Below are 21,274 nucleotides of genomic sequence, written 5' to 3'. Positions count from 1 at the left end.
TTTTGCAGTGTTCTGGGTCCTGGCTTTGCATTGGGGCCACCTGGGGGCATTAGCAACCTACAGATACCTGGGCCCCACCACAGGCAGTCAGAACAGAGTCTCTAGAGGGGAGGCCTGTGTCATCTGCAGACGGGAGACCTTCCCAGATGAAACCCATAAGGGATCAGGGACAAGCCTGCCAGTCAATAGCAGACCCATTTCCCACAACAGGTCCTTTTTCATCCCAAGAGGTAAATAAGGAAATAAATAAGGGAAAGCTTCTTAATAGGAAGGGAACTTTCCTTCTGCATGAACTCCATCAAAATGAGGCTTTTTCTGGCCATTTCAATAACCACCGTAAAAGCCATTTCATCCTGTGATCAGTTTAAATAAAGCGTATCCCCTCTTTTCTGTCAGTTTTCCTTCTTGAAATGATTCTGCAGTTGAGGCTCTAAAATGGAAACCTTTCTTCTGGCCTCTTGGCCCTAAGCAAGCCCTTTCTTCCCTGTGCACATACAGTGTAGGTAGCCACTGGGGTGGGAATGCAAAACAACACTAGAGCCAACAGACAGGGGCACTAACTTTCCAGGCGAGGGTGCAGCAGTGAATGCTGGCACAGTTGGCTGAGGAGGGAAAAATACAGGGTTTGCAAGCACTAGAAAGATGGCTTATGAGGTTTATGTTAATTATGGATTGAAGACTGGCCCTCTGGAGAGGACGGGAGGAAGCCCTAGGTCTCACTGAGTAAATGAGTCACCTTATTTGTTGGTCAGGAAAGTGCGTTAGTCTGGCCCCAGAGGGTCTGGGTTCCTGGCGGCTCCTGGAGCTTATAGTTCTTACACAGCTTTGGCTGGAATGGAGAGTTGGCAAAAAAAACCTGTGGGCAAGTCCTGCTTGGAGGGGAGCATGTAATATCCCTTTTGATAACTTTACGAGGACCCCTCCCTGCCACCGCTGGGAGAGCCCCTTCGTGCTGGTGCCTCTCTTCAGGTCTGCTATGTGCTCTGTACTGAGCATGCCCACATCTCTGCAGCGGCTGTCAAAACGTAACCTCCTCCCTTCCCTTTCAGGTCAAGCAGGGAATGAGAGTCTTCCTTCTAAACTCTGATAAAGGAAAAAGGGGGACAGCTTTGTTACTTTTTTCTTTTAAATTCAAGCTGTAGAGTCTCATTCTTCTAAATCCCAGAATTCCAGAAGTTTTATTGTTAGCAATAAAGAACATGACATCTTTTCCAACTTCTTTTCCTCCATCAATTGCATTTTTGAAAATGGGCACCAGGGATAACAGGAAATGGCCATAAACGCAGAGAGCACCTTTCCGAAAAAGCAGCGCCCTGCATGAACTGGCTCTAGAACCTGCCTCCTTATTCGTCTCCTTTAGTGCGTGTCCATTCTTGCATTTTAAGAGCAGATATTAAACTTTGCTGTTATCAATTTTTTCATTCTCCACTACTCCATGGCTTGAATACAGGCTTTTTGGTATTCTGTATATTTTTAAAAAATGATATATATTTGAAATGGAATATAATTTCAGGTGTACAACATAATGATTAGACATTTGTATGTATTACAAATGGTCAACACAATAGGTCTTGTTAACATTCATCACCAAACACAGTAAAAAAATTTTTTTCTTGTGATGAGAACTTTTAAGGTCTACTTTCTCAGCAACTTTCAAATACACCGTATTATTAACTACAGTCAGCGTGCTGCTCATCACACCCCAGGACTTATTTTATAACTGGAGGTTTTGTTAGAAGATACAAACTTCCATGTATTTTTGAATTGTTGTTTTAATATTTAGGGTCTTTGTTACCTAGATCACGTATGTGGGTGTGTAGTTTTCTATGGACACTGGCAGGAAATCTTGTAGGGTTTTTGTTTTTGTTTTTGCTTTTGTTGTCAAGGACCCTTCACCCACAGGACAAAAACCACAGAGCCTGGTATGCAGCCGTTGCTCAGTCAGTGTTGGCTGAAGGACTGCCCTCAGGAAGAATTAGTCCCTCCAGGGTCCCTCCTGCTGTGTGCTGCTTTGTCCCTGACCTGTGTGCTGTTCACTTTATTTGAAAATTTTATTTCTCTTTTCAAATATTTTTTAACAAATAGTAAGTCACTCCCATGAATCAAACATCAGGGAAACCCAGGCAAGAAAGTTGTTCTGCACTAGTGTAAGAAATAATTGAGGTTCCCTCTGTCTTGTTTTTTCTTTAATCGAGGAGGAATTCACATAACCTGAAATGAAACATTTGAAAATGTACAATCCAGTGGCATTTAGTAAATGCACAATATGGTGCGAGCATGCCTTCCATCTAGTTCTAAAGCATTTTCAGCTCCTCCTCCAGGGAACTGTGTGTCTTCAATCGGTCATTCCCCATTCCTCCCTTCCCTTCCCCTCTGCCTCTGGCAATCAGCAATCTGCTTTCTGTCTCTTAGAAATTTTTGCTTACTTTTTGCCTAGTAGATTTTACAGGAATGATGGTATCGCATACTATGTGTTGCTACTTGCCCGAGGATAACCATCTCCAGGCAAAGGCCAGCAAGCTGGAGCCACTAAGGTCACCTGGTCTCTCTGAAGAACTTGCTTCCTGATGCCAACATACTTTTCCTAGGATGGGTGGTCCCAATATTATCCCGCTGCCGCATATATATGGAGCCAGAATCAAGGGCGTGGAAGTATTCTGTCCTCTGGATCCCCCACCTCCGTACGAAGCTGTGGTGAACCAGACGGACCGGCCACAGGTACGGTGCACGCAGTTTCGCTCCTGTTGACCAGAGGCAGGACAAGCAGCGCTTGGCTCAGAGAGCGGTGGGAGCCCCGTGCACCAGATCCCCACACACTGCCCATCTTTTTCAGAGGTTCACTGAGCCTAGATGATGCTTGAGTTAGATATTAACCAATTTTCCTCTTTTTTCCTGTGATTCAGGCATCTTTGTTCCGAATGTCAGGAGGATCCGAAGCTGCCGCAAGCCCAATGGAGCAGGACTGCATGACCGTGACTCAAGGTAATAAACCCACTTCTCACTGCCCAAACCTGTGATTCCGAAAATCAGAACATGATCAAATAATGATTTTGTGGTATTTTGCTGGAGATCAGATATTCTTGGAGCAAATGAGTCAAGCTATATCCTTCCCTAAAACTACTACCAACCTTTAGTGCTCACAGAGCGAGACGACGTGGGGACAGAAATGCAGACGCCCTTAGAATCTTTTGTGAGTAACAAACTATTCTCTGGGACCCGTGAGATAGAGTTACAGAGCTTAATTTGGCGGCATTCTTGTGTTTTCCAACCAAAGATTTTTTTCACTTCTGTTAAAATAAGATGAGCTCTTTGGAAGAGAAGAAAGCATTTCATTTATTACGGGGTGATTTGCTGTGAGATTACGCTGTCGTTTATAACCTAGGGTCCAGGTCATGTCACTCTAACAGGGAGTGATTTCTGATTTCCAGACCTGAATTAAATGCTAGAGCCCAAATATTTTTCTTTTTGTGATTTAAGGTAACATTGTTACAGCTCTCTCTTTGGAAAGGTTTTAAATGGTCCGGAGAATTGCCCACCAGGACAAAATTGCACATGGTCATAAATAATGGATCAGCGTTTAGCTCTTTTAGGAGGAAGTAATTTTTCAGCAGCACCATTTGGGATTGTGTTTCTGTTCTGTTCACCTTCTGCCTTATGTAGAATTAGGCAGTGGCACACTGTTTCCCGAGTATGTTTGCAGTTCTCCCATTTCTTAAAAAAGTTTCCCCGACCACACTCAGGCTCACAGATAATGGGATTTTATTTTCCTGAGCAGAAGACATCCAATTCCAGAGTGGTTTTACTGATTTATTTAGTGACTACTAGCTCTGTAATGAGGCTTTCCAGAAGTTCCACAGCCCAGCCTGCAGGCACCCCCACCCCAGCCCGTACTCGATTTACAGGCCCCAGGGCAGCCACCTCGCTGCGCTGGTCCTACCTCCCACCCTACCAAGCTCATCCAGCTTACTGTCGGAAACTGTAAGATGGGTGGGAGCTTTCCGATGCTGAAGGTGAACAGGATGTCTCACTGGAGAAGATGCTAACACCTTTAGAAAAAACTGACATTTTGGCAGGCTTCTTTATTTCAGCTTGGATTTGGAGGTTTTTGTTTGTTTGTTTTAGACCTGGAGTGCTGGTTTGGAGAGGCAGCGCTCCCCGCAGTGCTGGGAGATACAAACGTCCTGGTAAAGCTGCCTCAGCAAATGTTAATAAATGTGCTGCCCTCACCCCGCAGGCTTGGCCTCACAGGTGTTTCCTGCCCAAAAGTTTGAGGGCTATGGCTGGTGAAATCAATTTTCTTTCTCCTCTTAAAAAATTACTCAGATGGGGACATTCCCAATGCACCTGGAGGAGAAAGTGCATCCACCTCAACTGCTGACTCCCACCAGCTGCAGGCCATGGAAAGCGGGGGACCCCTCCAGCCCCTGAGGACAAGATCCAAGAGTGACCCCCTGCTCCATCATTCTGTGGAGAGAGGTGAGGCCACTCCCCAGACTCCCCTCAGAGCGCGCATCTGCCTCCAGGTGCCAGGTGGAAGTGGTGGGGGGAGGCTCTGGCTGCCCAGGACCCTACGGTTGAAGAGCTATTTTAAAGGAGGTTAAGAGGTCTTGAGGAAGTAAGGTGTTCTCCGTGCACATCAGGAGTATACATCTGCCGCAGCTTTTAAGGCTGGTAGGGAGCTGTTCTTTTTAAGACAGTTTATCAGACGCATTTTGGTGTGGACGGTCCCGTGGTGGGCGCTGCACAAAGGAATTAACGCAAACCCAGGTCTGCTCTCCAGGTGCTCGCGGTCCTGTGGGGGAGCACATTCTCACTCACGGAAAAGGTCAAAGGGTGGCGTTTTGTCCCCTCTTCTGCACTTTAATATTAGTTATCTTTTTACTGTGTACAAATAGATTGAATTCTTTAAATCCAACCTTGTTTGAAGAACTTTGGTTAGAGTGAAACACACCCTTCATCTCCATCCCTTTGGGGGTTTGTTTGTGTATAGATGCTATTTGAATATATGAATATCTGACATCTCCAAACATGTCTTCGTTGTAGAAAATTGTAAAAAATACAGCAGCTGAAGGAAGAAAGTGAAAACCCATCAGCACCGGCTTCCTTCAGTGACCTATTCTCACAAGTGGCTTTTGCTCTCCTCGTGCGCTATGCAAATACTATTCTCTCCTTGCCTTGTCCGAGGTCCTGTGTCACCCCCCCCTTACATTCTGGTTCCGTCCCTCTGACAGCCTGTATTGTTCACACAGCTCTGGGCTGACCATGTGGGAGCCAGAGAGAACACAGGTCTTGTCTCTGCGGTGGCTCCTGACTGGGGAGGAGCCCCACCGCCTGGGAACGAGCACGCCTTTGCAACCCCAGCCAGCTGGCAGCCTGACCCCTCAGCTCCCAGGCCGTTCTTCACTGAGGGTGTCTGCCCTGCCTGCCAAGTTGAGGACTCAAGCTGGCCACTCGCCAGCCTCAACGGGAACTTCACTGTCTGACAGCTTAGAGAGATCTTTACAGAATCTGTCCCCATCCTGTAGTACTGCAGGGGCGAGGATGGCACGTGTTCCACCTGTGGGAGCCCTCCACTGTGGAAGGGACCAGGTTGCCTTCATGTGACTGAGTGTACACCCTGTCCTCACACAAGTGTGTCTGTAGGGAGTGTTCCTGGAAGAGTCTAAATCTCTGGGTTAAGCTCGTGACAGCCTAGGAGGACCACCACTAACCACTGTTTAGAGAGCCTCATGCCTACTTTTCTCCAGAGGAAAAGGATGCTCCCTTTCTCCACCTGTTCTTCCACCCCTGCTTCCTTTCCTCGCTGAATAAGTTCCTGCTTACCAGGCCTTCGCAGACTGAACTCTCCTGTGTCGTGACCACTGACGGCTGTGGGCTGGCTTCTGACCACGTGGAAACACCAGGCCTGAGTGTCACGTCACCACCCTTGCAGTGATGTTCTGCCGGTCCTTGTACCCTTGCTAAAGCAGGTAGTCACGGAAATGAGAGCCTGCGGTGGGTTTCCCAGGCCCACTGGTGACTTCTGTAACCACGTAGTGTTTCTGCGCTGAGGGTTCCCCTTCTGTACCCGTCAGCTGTAGCGCTGCCTCACAGCCAGGGCGTAGGCGCTGACCATCTAAGACCGTACAGTGTCCTTGAGGACGTTCAGGACACAGGTACGGTCAAAGCGAGCAGAGCATTGCGCTCAGCCCACAAGTCTTGTCTTTCCTTAGTCCCTGTCTCTGAGTAGCTCCTTCATCCCCCCCCTGTGGAACATTCTTTCATCAGTCAGCCACGTTTTGCCTGCTTGCCCCACATATTGGTCATTACCCCATGGAACTGTGGCTCTGCTATGGTTTGTGTTCTGGACGCTCCCCTCTATCACCTGTCTTCACCTGGGGGGTCATGTTTTATGCGGCACGGTAAAGTGTTTTGGGGACATGTCCTGTCGGAGCTACATCAGGAAATAAGCTCATGCCACAGTTGTTGGTTTTGCTTTCCTTTTCCTTTCGCAAAATGAAAAAGCAAGAGGTGCATGGCTGTCGGCATTTGTCACGGGCTTTCCACACTGAGTTTAGGTAGAGGCGTGTGTTCCCAGGGGCACGGCCAATGGGGACGTGTTGTTTGTCTTTGCCCACAGCCGTGCCTGTGTTGAGCTGTGAAGCCGCGACTCAGACTGAAGGGAGACCGGATATGGCTGCAGTGACCTTGAGGAGGGGTCTGAGATCCAGAGCCTCAAGATGCAGACCCCAGTCTCTAATAGATTACAAATCTTACGTAGACACCAAGGTGCTGGTGGCGAAGATCCTGGAGCAGTCCTCCGGCAACGTGAACCCGGACATCCATGAGCTTGTGGAGAGCATTAAATCTGTTCTGAAGTGCGATGAGGAGCACATGGAGGCAGCCATCGCGAGTGCCAGCGTCCTCGAACAGGTAGTTTCATTATTACTATTCGGTGTGAGCACATAACTTGTTTCCACAGCAGCCAAAGCAGCTCCTCTGATTTCCTGTCCAAGGCACAGTAAGTTCATGGCCACCGTGTCAGGGGAAACATGGTCTGGGGAGGGGGAGGAAGCTGAGCACTTTCTTCTCAGGTGTGGCGGCTTTTCCACAGTGTTCTTGGCCCAGAGGAAGAGAGACCCGTTTTCCCGGGGCGTGGAAGCCTGGACAAAGAAAAGGGTGGGGCTTGGGGATGAAAGCAAGGCCTCGGCCGCGTGGTACGGCCAGCAATTGCTGTCTTCTGTTGAAAGTTTCCCTTGTGCAACGTGTTTTCTTCAGCCTTTTGGTCGCTGGACAGACGATGGACAGACGTGAATTTTAATATAGCCAAGGTTCTGCGGGTTGTTCATATTCTCATGAAATGTTTAGCAAGACACCTAAGCTGAGAGGACTGAAGGGAGTACACACCTTTTCCTTCCCATAGGTTAGGAAGCACAAGGCAACCCCCTGACCGGGGGCTAGAGGGGAAAGACACAGCTGGGCATGTCAGAGACCCGCTTAGGGATCAGGTTTCTCATCTAAGTGCAGGGTTGGACTAGGTGGTCTCTACACCTGTATCTCTGAGTGAAGGGGGTTTCCTTCAAGTGAGAACTGGGCGTGGGTGACAGCCTCAGCTGCCCACCTCTTTTGAAAAGCGGTCACCTTTGAGGCATTACCGTGTGTGGGCGGTTGTTGAAGGCAGCAGTGCCCAGCACTCACCCTGTTCCCTGGCTGTGCCTGCCTGCCTGCATCAAGTGCCCAGAGAATACTTCCTGAATTGAAATGGGCTGATTTGCTGGTCAAATTTCAAGGCAGATTGACCAAAACCCCTTTCTCACTTTCCTTTGTGTTCCCCCTTTCTGCCTTCTGGCCTCTTCTAACTGAAGCCAGAAGCCACGTTCTGTCCCGGCCCCTCAGGGGACGCCGGGGAGCTGAAGCGGACTCTTGATTACTCGCAGGAGGGGCACAGGAACCGTGGACCCTCTTGTCTGCTTTCTAAAAGAGTGGTTGGCGCGTGCTCCTAGGTCAGGCTCTAGCGCAGATCCTGTGTAGTGAAGACATTTTACATCTTGTGTCCCTCTGGTCTATGCAAAATGTCATTTCCTGCCTCCTTTCCCCTGTCCAGCCTCAGTAGCCCACTAACAGGGGCAAGCATTGAGAGCCACTCAAATGCTGCCATTCTCTGATGAGGTAAGGGCTGGAGCAAGACCTTCTGCAAGGCCTTGTTCGCTTCAGAATCGCTCTGGGGAAAAAGGACAGGCGTTAGAGTCCAGCAGCCGCCATCAGCTCGCATACACACTGGGCTTTTGCACAGACTGGATCAAAGTTCAGGTCCTGGGACTGATGTAGTAGACTTGGGCCACCTGCTGGCGCCTTCCAGGACTGGCCCCCGGGGTGACGTGTGATAGGGCTGCACCCACCTCAGACAGCAGGAGGCAGGGACCAGCAAGGGGAGCTTTTATTTTGGACTCTTCCTAGCTTTTGCACATTTTCCACTTTCTCTCTATTACTAGAAAGTGTTTTTAGATCCATTTTAAATTTTGCCAATATCACAACCACCTGTCCTAACATACATGTAACAACAGACGACATCTATGAATGTTGAAATTTTCTTCTTAATCAGGAAACAAGGACAGGCCTTAAAGACAAATATAATAATAGCATGTTAGTAAATCTAATGTCTCTTCTCTTTGGGGAAGTGGCTTTTTAATGACTTCAAAATCTGAGAATGGCGCAAACTAGACAAAGTGTCATCCCAATGGCTGCTCTGTGGCGTTGGCAGCGATGAAGCGTGGGGTCTGGGGTCTTCCCCGAGGCACTCACAGTGCCACAGGCCGTGCCGCTGGGACTGCACAGTGTACGCAACTGCATGTCATGGGCCGCCTTCCCCTTGTCAGCCCAAGGCGGATGAAGAATTTCTCGTATTTTTGTTACTTTCTAACAGAATGAATGATAGTACGATGTATTTAAAGTTAGATATGCAGTACATTGTAATAATAGATCTAGCAATAGAACCATTCTTAAGAGTTTTTACAGATAAATTGGCCTAGTGGTTATGTTGCTTATTGAGGGATTTATAGAGCGGTTAGAAGCATCACTGGTTTTGGCTGAGATGTTCTGTGCTCATCACCTAGTCACAGTGCCGGACTAGGATCGAATGTTCGAGTACACTAGTAATGCCTTGGCTCTTGTTGGGGGGTGCTTGAACCCCACCCCAGACTCGCATGTCAGAATCAGCGTGGGGAGAGCCGGGAACCCCTGTCTCCGGCTCCCCACCCTCCTGTAATGGGTGGACCCCAGGGAGAATCACTGGCTCAGGCCACTGAAGATTTGAAAGAAAGTGATGAGAAATGTTAAATATAAAGCAAGAAATTGCAGTAGATGAATCAGTGAAGTGAGGCCGGCCTACAGTGGAATCTATAGGAAATTTGGGGAATGTCTTAGGAACTTTAGAAAAGAGTATGTTAAGTCTCTCTGGAATTCCAAGTGGGTTTCCCTTTGGGAAAATACCGTTTTCTTTCTCAAGGCAACCGAACATGACAGGGATGGATTTAGGCAGCAGATCCCAGGACCAAACTGGTGAAGCTTAACCTCTCCCCACCCTCTTTATTCCGTTCTCCCGAAGATCATGGCACCCGGGCAGATCGGCCCTATCAGGGCCCGCCGCCTGCCCTTGCGGAGACTGCCTGGCCTGCTGCACCTGCAGAGCTGCGGAGACCTGAGCACCTTCGTCTCGGCAGGGAGGCTGAGAGGCGAGCGGAGACCCCGGCGTGCAGCTGAGCGTCCACACAGCCACATTGGTGTTGTTCGGGAGACTGTCCTGTGAACCAGCGAGGCCGGGCTCCTGCGGAGTAGTTTCCAGGGTGGGGGGTGGGATTCCCCCTCTGGGAGCTCTTCAAAAGGGGGGCACTTCAGAGGATACTTTTTCCTGCTCTCTGTCTTCTTTTCCTGCTGACCCCGTAAATGATTAGCTCTTTCCGGGCACACCTAATTTTTGGATGCATCAAGTTGGAGATGGTGAAGGCAGCATCTTCCTTTCCTCTGCTGGCCTCCTGTCCTGGTGTAGGGTCCCCCACCCTTCTTGCCTCCCTTATTCCCTGAGCTCTCTGTCATTGCTCGGCTGCTCTTGGTGGCCTTGCATTGGCATGAAGCACGATGATTAACCCCCAAGTTCTCTAATCATGAAGCCCCTTTCTGCTCCCTGAAATCACACTCTCTTTAGAAAGACAGGAACTCCATCAGTGACAAATTGTCATGAGAGACATCCGGGGAGAGTATTCTTGTCGATCCTACTTATTCTTGCTTGCAAAACTAGCGATGACTAAGGCAGATCTGAGAATAAAACTTTTTACTTTTTACCTATGGACTTGGTGTACATTTGTGTATGCGGACGTGGCCATGCCTTACCTTACAAAGATTTTGGAACTTGGAGCAGTGGTGGTCAGGTTTGGGCAGGCTACCAAGCCAGTTTAATCTCCAAAGCACCTGATCCCTGTGCTTAGGTGCAGCCTGGCCGAATGGCTTTGGGAGCTGCCTTGGAGTGGGACCGTGAGCAGTAAATCAGTAAAGTGATTACAGATTGGGCATTCGTGCTAAGAAGGAAGGAGGTGGTTAGAGAAGGCTTCTTTAAGGAAATAACATTTACAATGGATTTGACTGTGAGGGTTGGGGAAGGGTGTTCCAGCAGAGGGAACAGCCAATGCAAAGGCCCCTAGCACTAGAGGCTACTGCGAAAGCAGCCCTGAGTGAGGGGAGAGGTAGAAGGAGCTCGGGCTGGATTTTATACTAACAATGAGGAACATGGAAGAGTTTTCAACATGAGTGACAGATGTAATTGACATTTCGAGAGGTCACCATGCAGAGCAGAGACTGGTCAGGATACGGGATAAAGGAGGTGAGGGGCTGAACAGAGAGGGTGTACGAGGAGAGGTCTGCTGCCCTCGCTGGGCACTGCCTGTGCCCCAGGTGCTGTGCTGGGGATTTTACTCTCATTTCACCCCCGCCCCAGCCCGAGAGGTGGGAGCTGTGTCTCCATTCACAGAGGAAGAAAACAAGATCACTCAGTAACCTTGTCCGAGGTCACTCAGAAGTCATGCAGTGTATGTGCCTATCTCCAGAAACCATTCCACTTCCCGGCCTCCCTAATAGTAGCAATTGGCCGTTTCTTATTTCTACGAGAAAGTGGTTGCTAAGACTTCGAGCTTGGCTCACCAAGGACAGATGCCCAGGCTCCCAGGCCACAAACTTTGCCTGAGTGGGAACTGGCATGAGGTTAGGGGACTGAGTGATACAAAGGGAAAGACTGGAGGCACTGGGTGAAAAGGGGCTGTGGAAGCAGATCTGGAAATGAGGGAGAATGGGGGCCAGTGAGCAGCCGGGGGCCTGGCCTGCCTTCTTGGGTGAGCTGTGTTTATGGTGAGGGTTTACAGGGGCTTCCCAGAGTGGCATTCTCTCCGTTCCCCTCTACCCAGCCCCAGATACTGCATTCCCCAAGGAAGTGAACACTCTTCCCATTTCTTTAGAAGTCCTCACTGTCAGGGCCAAAGCTGCCACCGGGGGCTGCCCCACTTCCCTGGTATAAGCCCCCCTGTCCTCTTTGAGGGTCTCCACTGTGTTACAATGGTACAAGCCCCATGCCTTACCTGGGCTCTCAGACTCCACACCACCCACGTACCCAGCCAGTTGCTGTCCTCTGTTGGGGCTGCTAGTTTGTACACCTGGCCTAGTGTCTCAGGGCCAAGCCAGGAACTCAGCCCTCCAATTTGTTCCTACCCCCATGGCCGAGGAGACAAGGCCTGGCCTTCCTCCACCTAAACATGGCTGGGTCTTTCTCACCTGTCTAGGCTTCTGTTTTTTTCCCACTGCAGGAGGGCATTTTATTTTTTTCAGCTACATCCCTTCGCACCTTCCCTTCTGAACTCTTTACACTTCACCTCCACCCACTGCCACAGACCTCTCCGTCTAAGGTGAAGGCTCAGGGATGACTCAGGAACAGTCCCCGCGATGGTCTCAGTCATCCTGGGGACAGGGAGACTGTCAGCAACAACCGGAAAAGGAAGGATCATAAAGACTGAGAGCACTGCTTGACCCATATTGGGAGGAAGGGGGAGCTGTCTCAGCTTTAACGACTTGACCTTGCAGCCTGGGGAATGTGCTGTGTAATTCCAGCATCTGAAGGTATTGGTGAGGTCAGAAAACTGACTTCTATCTTGCTTCTCAGACTTTAGGGAATATTAAAAATATATATTCCACATGACAATATTATAATATCTAATACAATATTTTATATACACTTTCCTGGGGAGGGAACTTGGAGGTCGTGCAGTTCATCTCCCTGTTGTTCTGCGTGTGATATACTTTAAAGCACGTGTGTATTAAGAACATGCCACACATGTGCATACATAATTACAGATACACAGGGAGGACAGCTCTTTTGCACTTGGAATCCACAGTCCAGAGGTGGTAATGAAACATTTCAGATGTAGTTATCAAGATGACACCAGAGCTCTGGTTCGTTACCGTGGCGGGTATTTGAAATGGGCTGTCCCTGGTGTAGCAGGCCAGGTTCAAGTCCTGTGACTGGCTGGCAGCCTTGACACTGCACCAGTGTGGTGCAAGCACCTGGTCCCCCCTCCTGAGGTCATCTTGGGATGGACCGGGATGCAACTGCGTCTCTAGAATAACGTTGCCTCTGCGTCGACCTTTCACGGGCGCTGAGCATCCCTTGTGTGAGGACGGATACCGGGGCTTTCCCAAGCTCACAGGCTGTTATTGTGCAGACTTGCCAATGAATATTTGGCATCTGCCTCGCAGAATTGCCCCAACACTTGCTTTCTTTGACACATCCCACCTGGTGGTGAGGTTTGGGGGAGGGAGGCCATGGCAACTAACTGCCCGAGGCTGCCATACTTTCCAAAAGACCCAGATATTTGCTGACTGACCACATTGGCCCGATCCAGTCATTCTACCCTCTGAACGTGCAGGTGAGGAACTGAAGCTTAGTGTCAAGAGCAGAGCAGCGGTGGGAGCCCAGGGCTGCTGGCGTAGGTCAGAGCTTCTCAAACATTTGGGACGAAGGACCAACTTCCTCCCCTCTAAACTCTCATGGGCCAAAAACTCATAAATTATAACAGATGAACTGAAAATGGTCTTAGCTTGGCTACTAGAACAGCGTACCATGGACTGGGTGGCTTAAACAACAGAAACACTTATTTCTCACACTTCTGGAGGCTTGGAAGTTCAAGATGAAGGTGCTGGCAGAGTCAGTGTCTGGAGTCTGGTGAGGACTGTCTTCCTGGCTTGCAGACAGCCACCTTCTCACTGTGTCCTCATATGGTGGAGAGAGAGCTCTGGTGTCTTCATAAGGGCACTAATCCCATCGTGTAGCTCAACCCTCGTGAGGTCAACTAAACCCAGTTACCTAAACCCAAATACCATCGCCCTGGGGGTTGGGGCTTTAACATATCGATTTTAAGGGGACATAAACACTCAATCCATAGCACTGAAAACATATTAGTAATAAAAAACATAAAATGCAATCCCCTTTTATTAAAGAGATTTTCTTTTTAGAGCAGTTTTAAGTGCAGCAAAACTGAGCAAAAAGTACAGAGAGGTCCCATGCACCTCCTGCCCCCACACGGGTGCAGCCCCCTTCCATCAGCAGCCCCACCGGAGTGGCACTCTGGTCACAGCTGATGGGCTACACTGACATGTCATTAGTACCTGGAGCTGCACATTAAAGGGTTTGGACAAATGTATAATGTGTGTTCATTATTATAGGATCATGCAGAGTTTTCTGCTCTAAAAACCCTCTGTGCCCTGTCCCTTCATCCCTTCCCCCTAGCTCCTGGCAACCACTGAGCTTCTGTTGTCTCCACAGTTTTGCATTTTCCAGAATGTCATGTGTTTAGGATCATACGCTATGCAGCCTTCAGATTGGCTTGTTGCACTTGGTCGTATGCAGTCGAGTTTTCTCCTTGTCATCTCATGACTTGATCATCCATTCAAACCCCTTTTAAAATATTTCGATTCAGCAGTGATAACAGTACTCTATCAAGCTGATATTGCGAAACACCCCCACAATCTGAACTTGGTCTTTTCAAGGATCAGGGACAGCGACGTCTTGGCCAGCTCTGAGGCCCACACTTTGAGTGGTGCTGGTCGGGAGCCCCCTGCAGCCTGAGTTTCCCAGTTTCTCTGGAGCTTTCTGTGTGTGGGGCCTGGGAACATGGAGAAGAGGACGGGAAGAGGGAGCCTGGACAGACACCCTTTTCTCTGCACCTGCACGTCTGAGGGAGCCCGAGAGCTGAGGCTCCCTCACAGAGATGTGCATGCTGCAAGGGGCCAGGCTTTGGTGAGTTCCTCAGGATTAGGAAAAAAAAAATGGCAGAGGGAAGAGGCAGCTGCCACCTCCACCCAGCGGGGAGGACTTGGGGAGGCAGGACAAAGGAACACATCTCCACTCCCCTGGTTGGCAGGCCGCAGAGCAGAACAAAGAAGAGGGTGAGGCATGGGGCCAGGACAAGGGCATCTTTGTTTACCAGCTTCTCCTCCCTGGGGCTTCTGCAAGGGAAGCCAAATCTGGGGCCAAAAGGCACCATAATTCTTCCATCTCTGACCCTGCAGGAACCTTCATCCTCTCATTCAGCAGGTATTCATTGTGCTACAGAGTAGCAGGCAGCGCGCCAGGTGCTTCTGGAGAGAATGCCGAGCAGAGAGAGGGGAACAGACAGAAACAGTACAATAATAAATGCAAAGTTACATTTCCCTTGCCTGCCACCGCAGAGCTGCTCCCAGGCTCTGCGGGGAGGGGGGGGCCAGGCCCTGTCTTGGATGACTTTGAAAACCAAAGGGCCTGAGCCTCATTTATCAGAGGGCTGGTTTGAAGGGATCCCTCACCCCGATTGTGAAACAGGGCCTGGTGGGGGGCCTGGAGAAGCTCTGCAGACCTGGGTTTGGGGGAGCAGGCGGGCACCACCTTGGGGACTGTGGAAGGAAAAGTACTCCTGACACCTGTTAGAAATGGTAAGGAAGACGTTATTCAAGGTGGAAGTACTGCAGTGGAGGGTTTGCAGTAGGGAGAGGGATTGGGTTCAACTCTGAATACAAGGACAAATGGAGATTTATAGCCAAGGAGCCGGGGTGGGGATGGGGGTGCAGTCAGTGGGGGGCCAGTAGCTAAGGGGAGGAGACATAAGGGCTGGGGGTGTTCTTACTTGACCAACTCAACAGGACTCCAGGACTCTTGCTGAAGACAGGCCAGGGGTGGGGGGTGAAGAATTTGATCAGATATTGAAGGTGTTAATGAAAAGAAACAGGCCAACATGGAGTCACTTTTGCTAAACTATGTCACCAAACCAAAACTGAGTAACTAATCTAATTGCAGTTTCAGCCTCTCCCAGGAGTGGAACTTTGAACCAGTCTGAAATTTCCTGTCAGCTCTAGGAAGGTAATGTGCCTGATAAGACCCCCTGCCCTCCTCTAATTTAAATTGGCCTAATGTCCAGTATAACTAAATTATTTTACATTAAAAATTTTTAATTGCACGTGATAGAATAATATACTGCCATCAAAATGTTTTCAATTAATGAATGAATGGGGAAGAACTTACAATATAATGTTAAGCAAAAGAAGCAGAATCTGAAAGGAAACATAACAGGTTTGCAATGACTTTGTCTGGGTACTAAGAATACATGTGATTGCCATTTTCTTTTTATTATTTTTTAAATTTTTGAAAACTTCATATGAATATGCATTAGTTTTGTATCAGAAAAATAAGTTATACATAAAGATAAAAATTGATTTCCAGGAAGGACTTGCCTAACAGGAATGAGAAGGGCAGCCATAAGAACCTGACTTAAAGGACTAGCTACTTTGGAGGCAGAATTGGCACAACTAACTTCTTGGCTAAAGGGACATGGGAGGGAGAGACGAGAGTCGAGAAGCCTGAAGTATCTCCACGCAGCACTCGGAGCAACTTGTTAAACCAGAGACATTGAAGTTAAGAACAATCTAACAGTAGCCAGGGCGGGGGGGGGGGGGGGGGGGGGGGGGGCGGGGACAGTGGGAAGAGGGGATTACAGGAACTACTATAAAGGACACATGGACAAAACCAAGGGGGAGGGTGGAGGTGGGGGAGGGAGGTGGGTTCACCTGGGGTGGGGTGGAGGGATGGGGAGAAAAGGCATACAACTGTAATTGAATAACAATAAAAATTTTTAAAAAAACCCAAAAAAAACCCCAAAACAGGTCAGACCAAGTTCCTCCTCTGCTCAAAACCCTCTAGTGGCTCTGACCTGGCTCAGAATAGAATCCAGGATCCTTAGGGTCACTTACAAAGCCCCACGGAAAAGTTTCTACCCCACCTAGTTGTCTATGACCCTCCCCCTCCCTCCCCACTCCCCTCTGGCTGTTCTGGGCTCCTCACTAGTCAGCACACGCCAGGACGCGCCTGCCGCAGGGCCTTTGCCCCTGCCGCCTCCCTGCCGGAATGCCGTGTCTGCCTCTCAGCTCCGAGCCTGGACTCCACGTCCCCTTCCCAGCAAGAAGGCCCGGCCACCCGCTCTAAAACTGCAACCCTCTGGGACTCCTATCCTTTCTCTGCTTAATTGTTCTCCCCAGCACACATCGTGGCTTCATATAAACATACATTTTACTTATTTAACTGTTTTTTTGGTCTCTTCTATTAGAATATAAATTGCAGGAGGGCAGGGATTTTGTCTGTTTTGTTTACTGTGGCCTCCCCAGCTCCTGACACAGAATTAACAATAAATAAATGCTTGTTGACTGACCGAATGACCTTAATCTACACAAAGAATGTTCCACATACCACCAAAGTCCATCGCCTTGCCTTTGGTCAGTAAAAGTCATCAGATGGTTAGACTTCTTTCAATAGGGAGTTCTCTTGGTATATTTAGAGTCCATTTTTAAGAATTCTATTTTCACATGATTTGTTTGTCTGTTTATTTTCCAGAACAACAAAACTCCATTTGTGGCTGAGACACTGGGGATGGCAGTGGGTCACTGAGGCTGGGCCTCCGGGACAGACAGGATGGGGCCCCTGGTGCTGGTCTGTCTGGGGCTGCAGGGAGCCGTCCCTGGCATGCTGGCTCCAGCGGGGGCCCAGGATGCTGTCGGAGACTTGGGGGTCGGGTCCTGGCCAGGGAAGCACCAGTTGAGGGCGGTGTTGGCCCTTTCTGCTTAGGTGGTTTCTGGGAATCAACACCCAACATCTGCTGAGAAGGCTGCTCCAGGCTTATAGCAACATATCCCCAGGGTGAGCCGAGCCGTGGCTCCCTGCACGTCCCTTCCTTCTGGTGGAGTCCCAGCCCAGGAAACAGGCCAACCGGCTGGCTTGGCTGGGACCCCCAGAACGCAGTGAGAGCCACTGCCCTGGGTGGAAGGTTTGGGAACTTGGGGTGGGGTCCGTGGAGACCCTTCTCTCCCCACCCGGCTCCAGGCTGCTGTGTCCCCTCCTCCTAATCTATTTTGTTATGGGCGTGACCTGAGCAGAGCAGCAGGAGAAGCTTTCATTTTACTGCTTGCCCTCCCCCGCTGGGGGTGAGCTGAGGGGATGCCAGTTGACTGTTTTCTGTTTTGCTAAAGAGAAATGGGGATAACTAGGCCTGGAGCAGTCCCTGGGGAGTGACTCTAGACCTCAGCAGCCCTCAGACTCTTTGCCTCCAAGGCCGGGCTGGCGGGGCTCATTGAATGAGTTGCTCTATTCCCAAGTGGCCCACCAGGTGGCTGTAGAACATCACAGATGGGCCCAGCCGTCAGGCCCGGGCTGTAGAATGCAGGGAGGACCAGGCACTTGGTGGAAAGGGCAGGCCACCTCCGAGCAGGGCCATTCTGGGTATGCATTCCTGGGGGCTGCCAGACTAGGGAGACGGCCCCAGACTCTCCTCGGATAGCCGTGGCTAACACCTGTGGGGCGCTCGCCACTCCAGGCGCCGTTCTCAGGTCCACATCCGCTTTATCTCATCGACCCCTCAGAGCCAGCCTCTGAGGTAAGCACTGTCATTGTCCCCATTTTTCAGATGAGGAAACTGAAGCACAATGAGGAGATTAATGTACCCAGTGCCTCGGTGCTAGTGGGGGCCCAGGTAGCAAGGGAAGCGGAACCCCACACTCACCCACCTCGGGCCACCCAGCAGAGGCCAGCCCCTGCGGTGTGCCCCAGGGCATAGCTGGCCACTCTCCCTCAGCCCTGTGCCCAGCATGGTGGCTGGCAGCCCGCCGTGCTCAGGGGTCGAAGGGATGGACTAAGGAAGTCTGCAGGGCGAGAATGCGAGCCGGCCATTAACAACAGCACAGGTGGGATTCACACCTGCAAGCCCCGAGAGCTCTTCTTCAGTGAAAAGTGAAATAAATGAAGTAAAATGAAATTGCAGGTGGACCTGCTCTTGTCTGGACTTCACAGGCCCCCAAGTCTAACTCTAGCCAACCTTCCCTGACAAACCGAAGACTGACTCTGCTCCTGTGACCCAAACATCCTTCTCCTTGTCCCTACTCCACGGTGGCTGCACAGCTCTCTGCCCGCCCTCACTCCCCTCTCCTCCCCTCAAGCTCGCTGGACGGGCCATCTTGTGATGAGCATCCTGTTCGGTATTCCTGGTACCCAGGTACGTGACGGCCACGCCCGTGACCACATGCTCTTGCAGGAAAGGGGAAAGGCCCTATGTAACCATCACATGAAAGACAAGACTGAGTTGAAATCATCACTCAGGTACTTTGGGCACGTTACCCACCATGTCTGAGTTCAGCGGCATCAATAAAACGGGTAATTCCTGCTGGGTGATATTGCTGTGAAGAAATGACGTAACGTGGAGCTCCTCTGCTCTGCTCGGCACCTTGGAGGTACTCAAAGAATGTCAGTTTTCTTTGTGGCTACCGGTGGGCTGGCTTGGAACGTATCAAATCCTGTAAGTGTTTTGTTTGTTTTGAAGACACTAAGAGGAATGAAATATTGGAGGCTGCCCAGTGGACGTGTGGGGGAGTTGACGATAAAGACTGCTTTGTGCCGTTAGCATCGAATTGTGTCTCTGCTGCAGTGGGAGCTGGCTGGGAGCCGGGAGGAAGCCTCCTCCGGGCCCTGCAGGGCCCGCACACTGATGGGACCCTCCGACGTCCCCCAGGACGCATCTCTCTTCTCACTTAGCCAAGGCAGGTCCTGGCAGCCCCCCTAGAGCTGGCCCCTCGTGCTGTGACAGACCCCAGCAAGACTTGCAGATACCTTGACGTGTTTGCTCCCAAATGGGCGATACAAAGTTATTGTTTTTCTTAATAAATATTTGCATGTCAAGCCTCCACAAGGAAGTTTAGAAATGGCCCAAGCAGTCTGAAGAAGCTGGACTAGAGCAGGCATGCTCATAAGTGTGTGACAACCAGTTATCAGGGGGTGGAGGGGAGAGAGTGTGATTGCGTGTGTGCACACACACATTGTAAAGTTAACTGGTATAAAGGATGTGCAGCATACAAGTAATGAAAGAGGCATGAGTGAATCCAAGAATCCTTCATGTAAATGCCATATACCTAGAGCTTCACTGTGGCTTGCTACTTACTGCGAACTCATTCATCAGTTCTCATACTTCTAGCACCAAGAATAGTATCACGAATCCAGGCTATAGATGAATGCTTGTTACTGTCCGAATCGGTGAAGATGCCACTCACATCACGGACGAGCGAGTGGAGCTCTGACGTGAATGTCAGCAGATGTTTTTGTTTCTGTGAACAAGTAAGACAAAATGGAAAAAACCAAGAGGTCTGTCAGAACACTGTTTGTTCATCAATGGTATGGCTGTTTTGCTGAATCGGGTAATGGTTTTTGGGTAGGGAAAAAATATTTTCTCAAGTTTTATGTTAGCCACCAAGTAATGGCCACAGACATGCAACTTTTAAGTTTAATCTGTATCTTAACATTTTCTCCTTCACTTTCTTAAGTCTAGACAATCAAGAAAACAATAAATCAAGTCCTGATGTGAAATGTTTGCCAACATCTGTGGTGTAAATACTCCCACCATGGACAATTTCTTTTTTGACTGATAATCCACTTTTAGAGTGGAATATTTATTATAAACTTGTTCAATAAAAGAACAAGAGTCTGACATTTTGTTTATAAGAGATTGCAAAACAGTCAATAGGATTGACCACCCAGAAATGTACTAAACCTTGAGCCCACCCAACACCAAAATACACACTATTTTCAAGCACACAAGAAACAGTTTTTTAAAAATTGGCCATATGAGGTCTGTCCAGAAAAACTCCAGCTATTATTAGTATAATGAGGACAGTTTGCACGACATCAGTGTAACCTGGCAGCCCAGGAGAGTGGGCTGGAATGCACATGCGTGAACAACGATGACTTCACTGCATTAGTCAGTGGGGGCAGTACACACCGTTGAGTGAGCACGTGTGCTGTGTGGCCGTCACATTCAAACTGACTGAGCAAGTAGAGCAATGAATCTGCATCCAATTTTACATGAAGCTTGAACATTCCTCCGCAGAAACTATTCAGATGATTCAGAAGGTCACCTCTATGGGCGACTAACTGGTGATGGGCAGCTTCCTCATGACAACATGCCCCTTCATGCATCTTGTCTTGTGCAGCTTTTTGGCGAAACTTCAAATCGCTCAGGTGAATCAGCCCCCCTAAGGCCCAGATTTGGTGCCCTGTGACTTCTGGCTTTTCCCAAAATTAAAATCACCTTTGAAAAGGAAGAGATTTCAGACCATCAGAGATTCAAGAAAATATGACGGGGCAGCTGATGGCGATTAGGAGAACTGAGTGAGGTCCCAAGGCACCTACTTTGAAGGGGCCTGAGGTGTCATTGTCCAATGTACACTGTTTCTTGTATCTTGTATCTTGAATAAATGTCTCTATTTTTCATCTTATATGGCTGGATACTTCCTGGACAGGCCTTGTACATTGGGATGATCATTTAGCATTTAACTGAGTTATTAAAAATCTCCCCTAAAATTCTTTTTTAATCCCCCTGGACTTCTGCTTCATGTAATAAGCCTGGAAATAAAGTCTATTGCAGCTGCGGACACCCCTAAACTATCCACCATGGCCAGCTTTGGGCTATCAGTATAATGCCACTGAAATCAGAGTCAGGAAGAGCTATGCAGCAACGGGAGACTGGGTTCTCAGTGGGTTCTCCAGGGGGCCTGCCTGCTCCGATACACAGCTGGCTGGAGGCACCCCAGGCCCAGGACAGACCTGCCTCCCAGGATGCTGAGGAGCAGCGGCACCAGCTGGGGGCCGTGCAAAGGGCTTCCAAGACAAGATCAAGTTGTGTGGTCGTCCTTGAAGATC

At 49.5% G+C, this 21,274-nt stretch overlaps 1 protein-coding gene across 4 annotated transcripts in view; it reads left to right on the top strand.

The window, feature by feature from the left end:
- ENTREP1 (endosomal transmembrane epsin interactor 1) overlaps positions 1–10,314 on the top strand; it is a 47,636-nt gene extending 37,322 nt beyond the window's left edge. For 3 of the 4 annotated variants that reach the window (XM_045191214.3, XM_045191223.3, XM_045191219.3), the window contains 5 exons: positions 2,589–2,718; positions 2,904–2,982; positions 4,324–4,476; positions 6,620–6,912; positions 9,584–10,314. In XM_045191214.3, the coding sequence (XP_045047149.2) occupies positions 2,589–2,718; positions 2,904–2,982; positions 4,324–4,476; positions 6,620–6,912; positions 9,584–9,784 (856 nt within the window). In that variant the 3' untranslated portion in view covers positions 9,785–10,314. The remainder of the gene's footprint in view (positions 1–2,588; positions 2,719–2,903; positions 2,983–4,323; positions 4,477–6,619; positions 6,913–9,583) is intronic. The other variant, XM_045191216.3, reaches the window with a different exon arrangement.
- The last annotated feature ends 10,960 nt before the right edge of the window (positions 10,315–21,274 follow it).

The sequence above is a fragment of the Desmodus rotundus genome, chromosome 1, assembly GCF_022682495.2.
Source record: "Desmodus rotundus isolate HL8 chromosome 1, HLdesRot8A.1, whole genome shotgun sequence".
In the NCBI taxonomy this organism is placed as follows: domain Eukaryota; kingdom Metazoa; phylum Chordata; class Mammalia; order Chiroptera; family Phyllostomidae; genus Desmodus; species Desmodus rotundus.
This window is presented reverse-complemented; position numbering and strand designations above follow the sequence as displayed.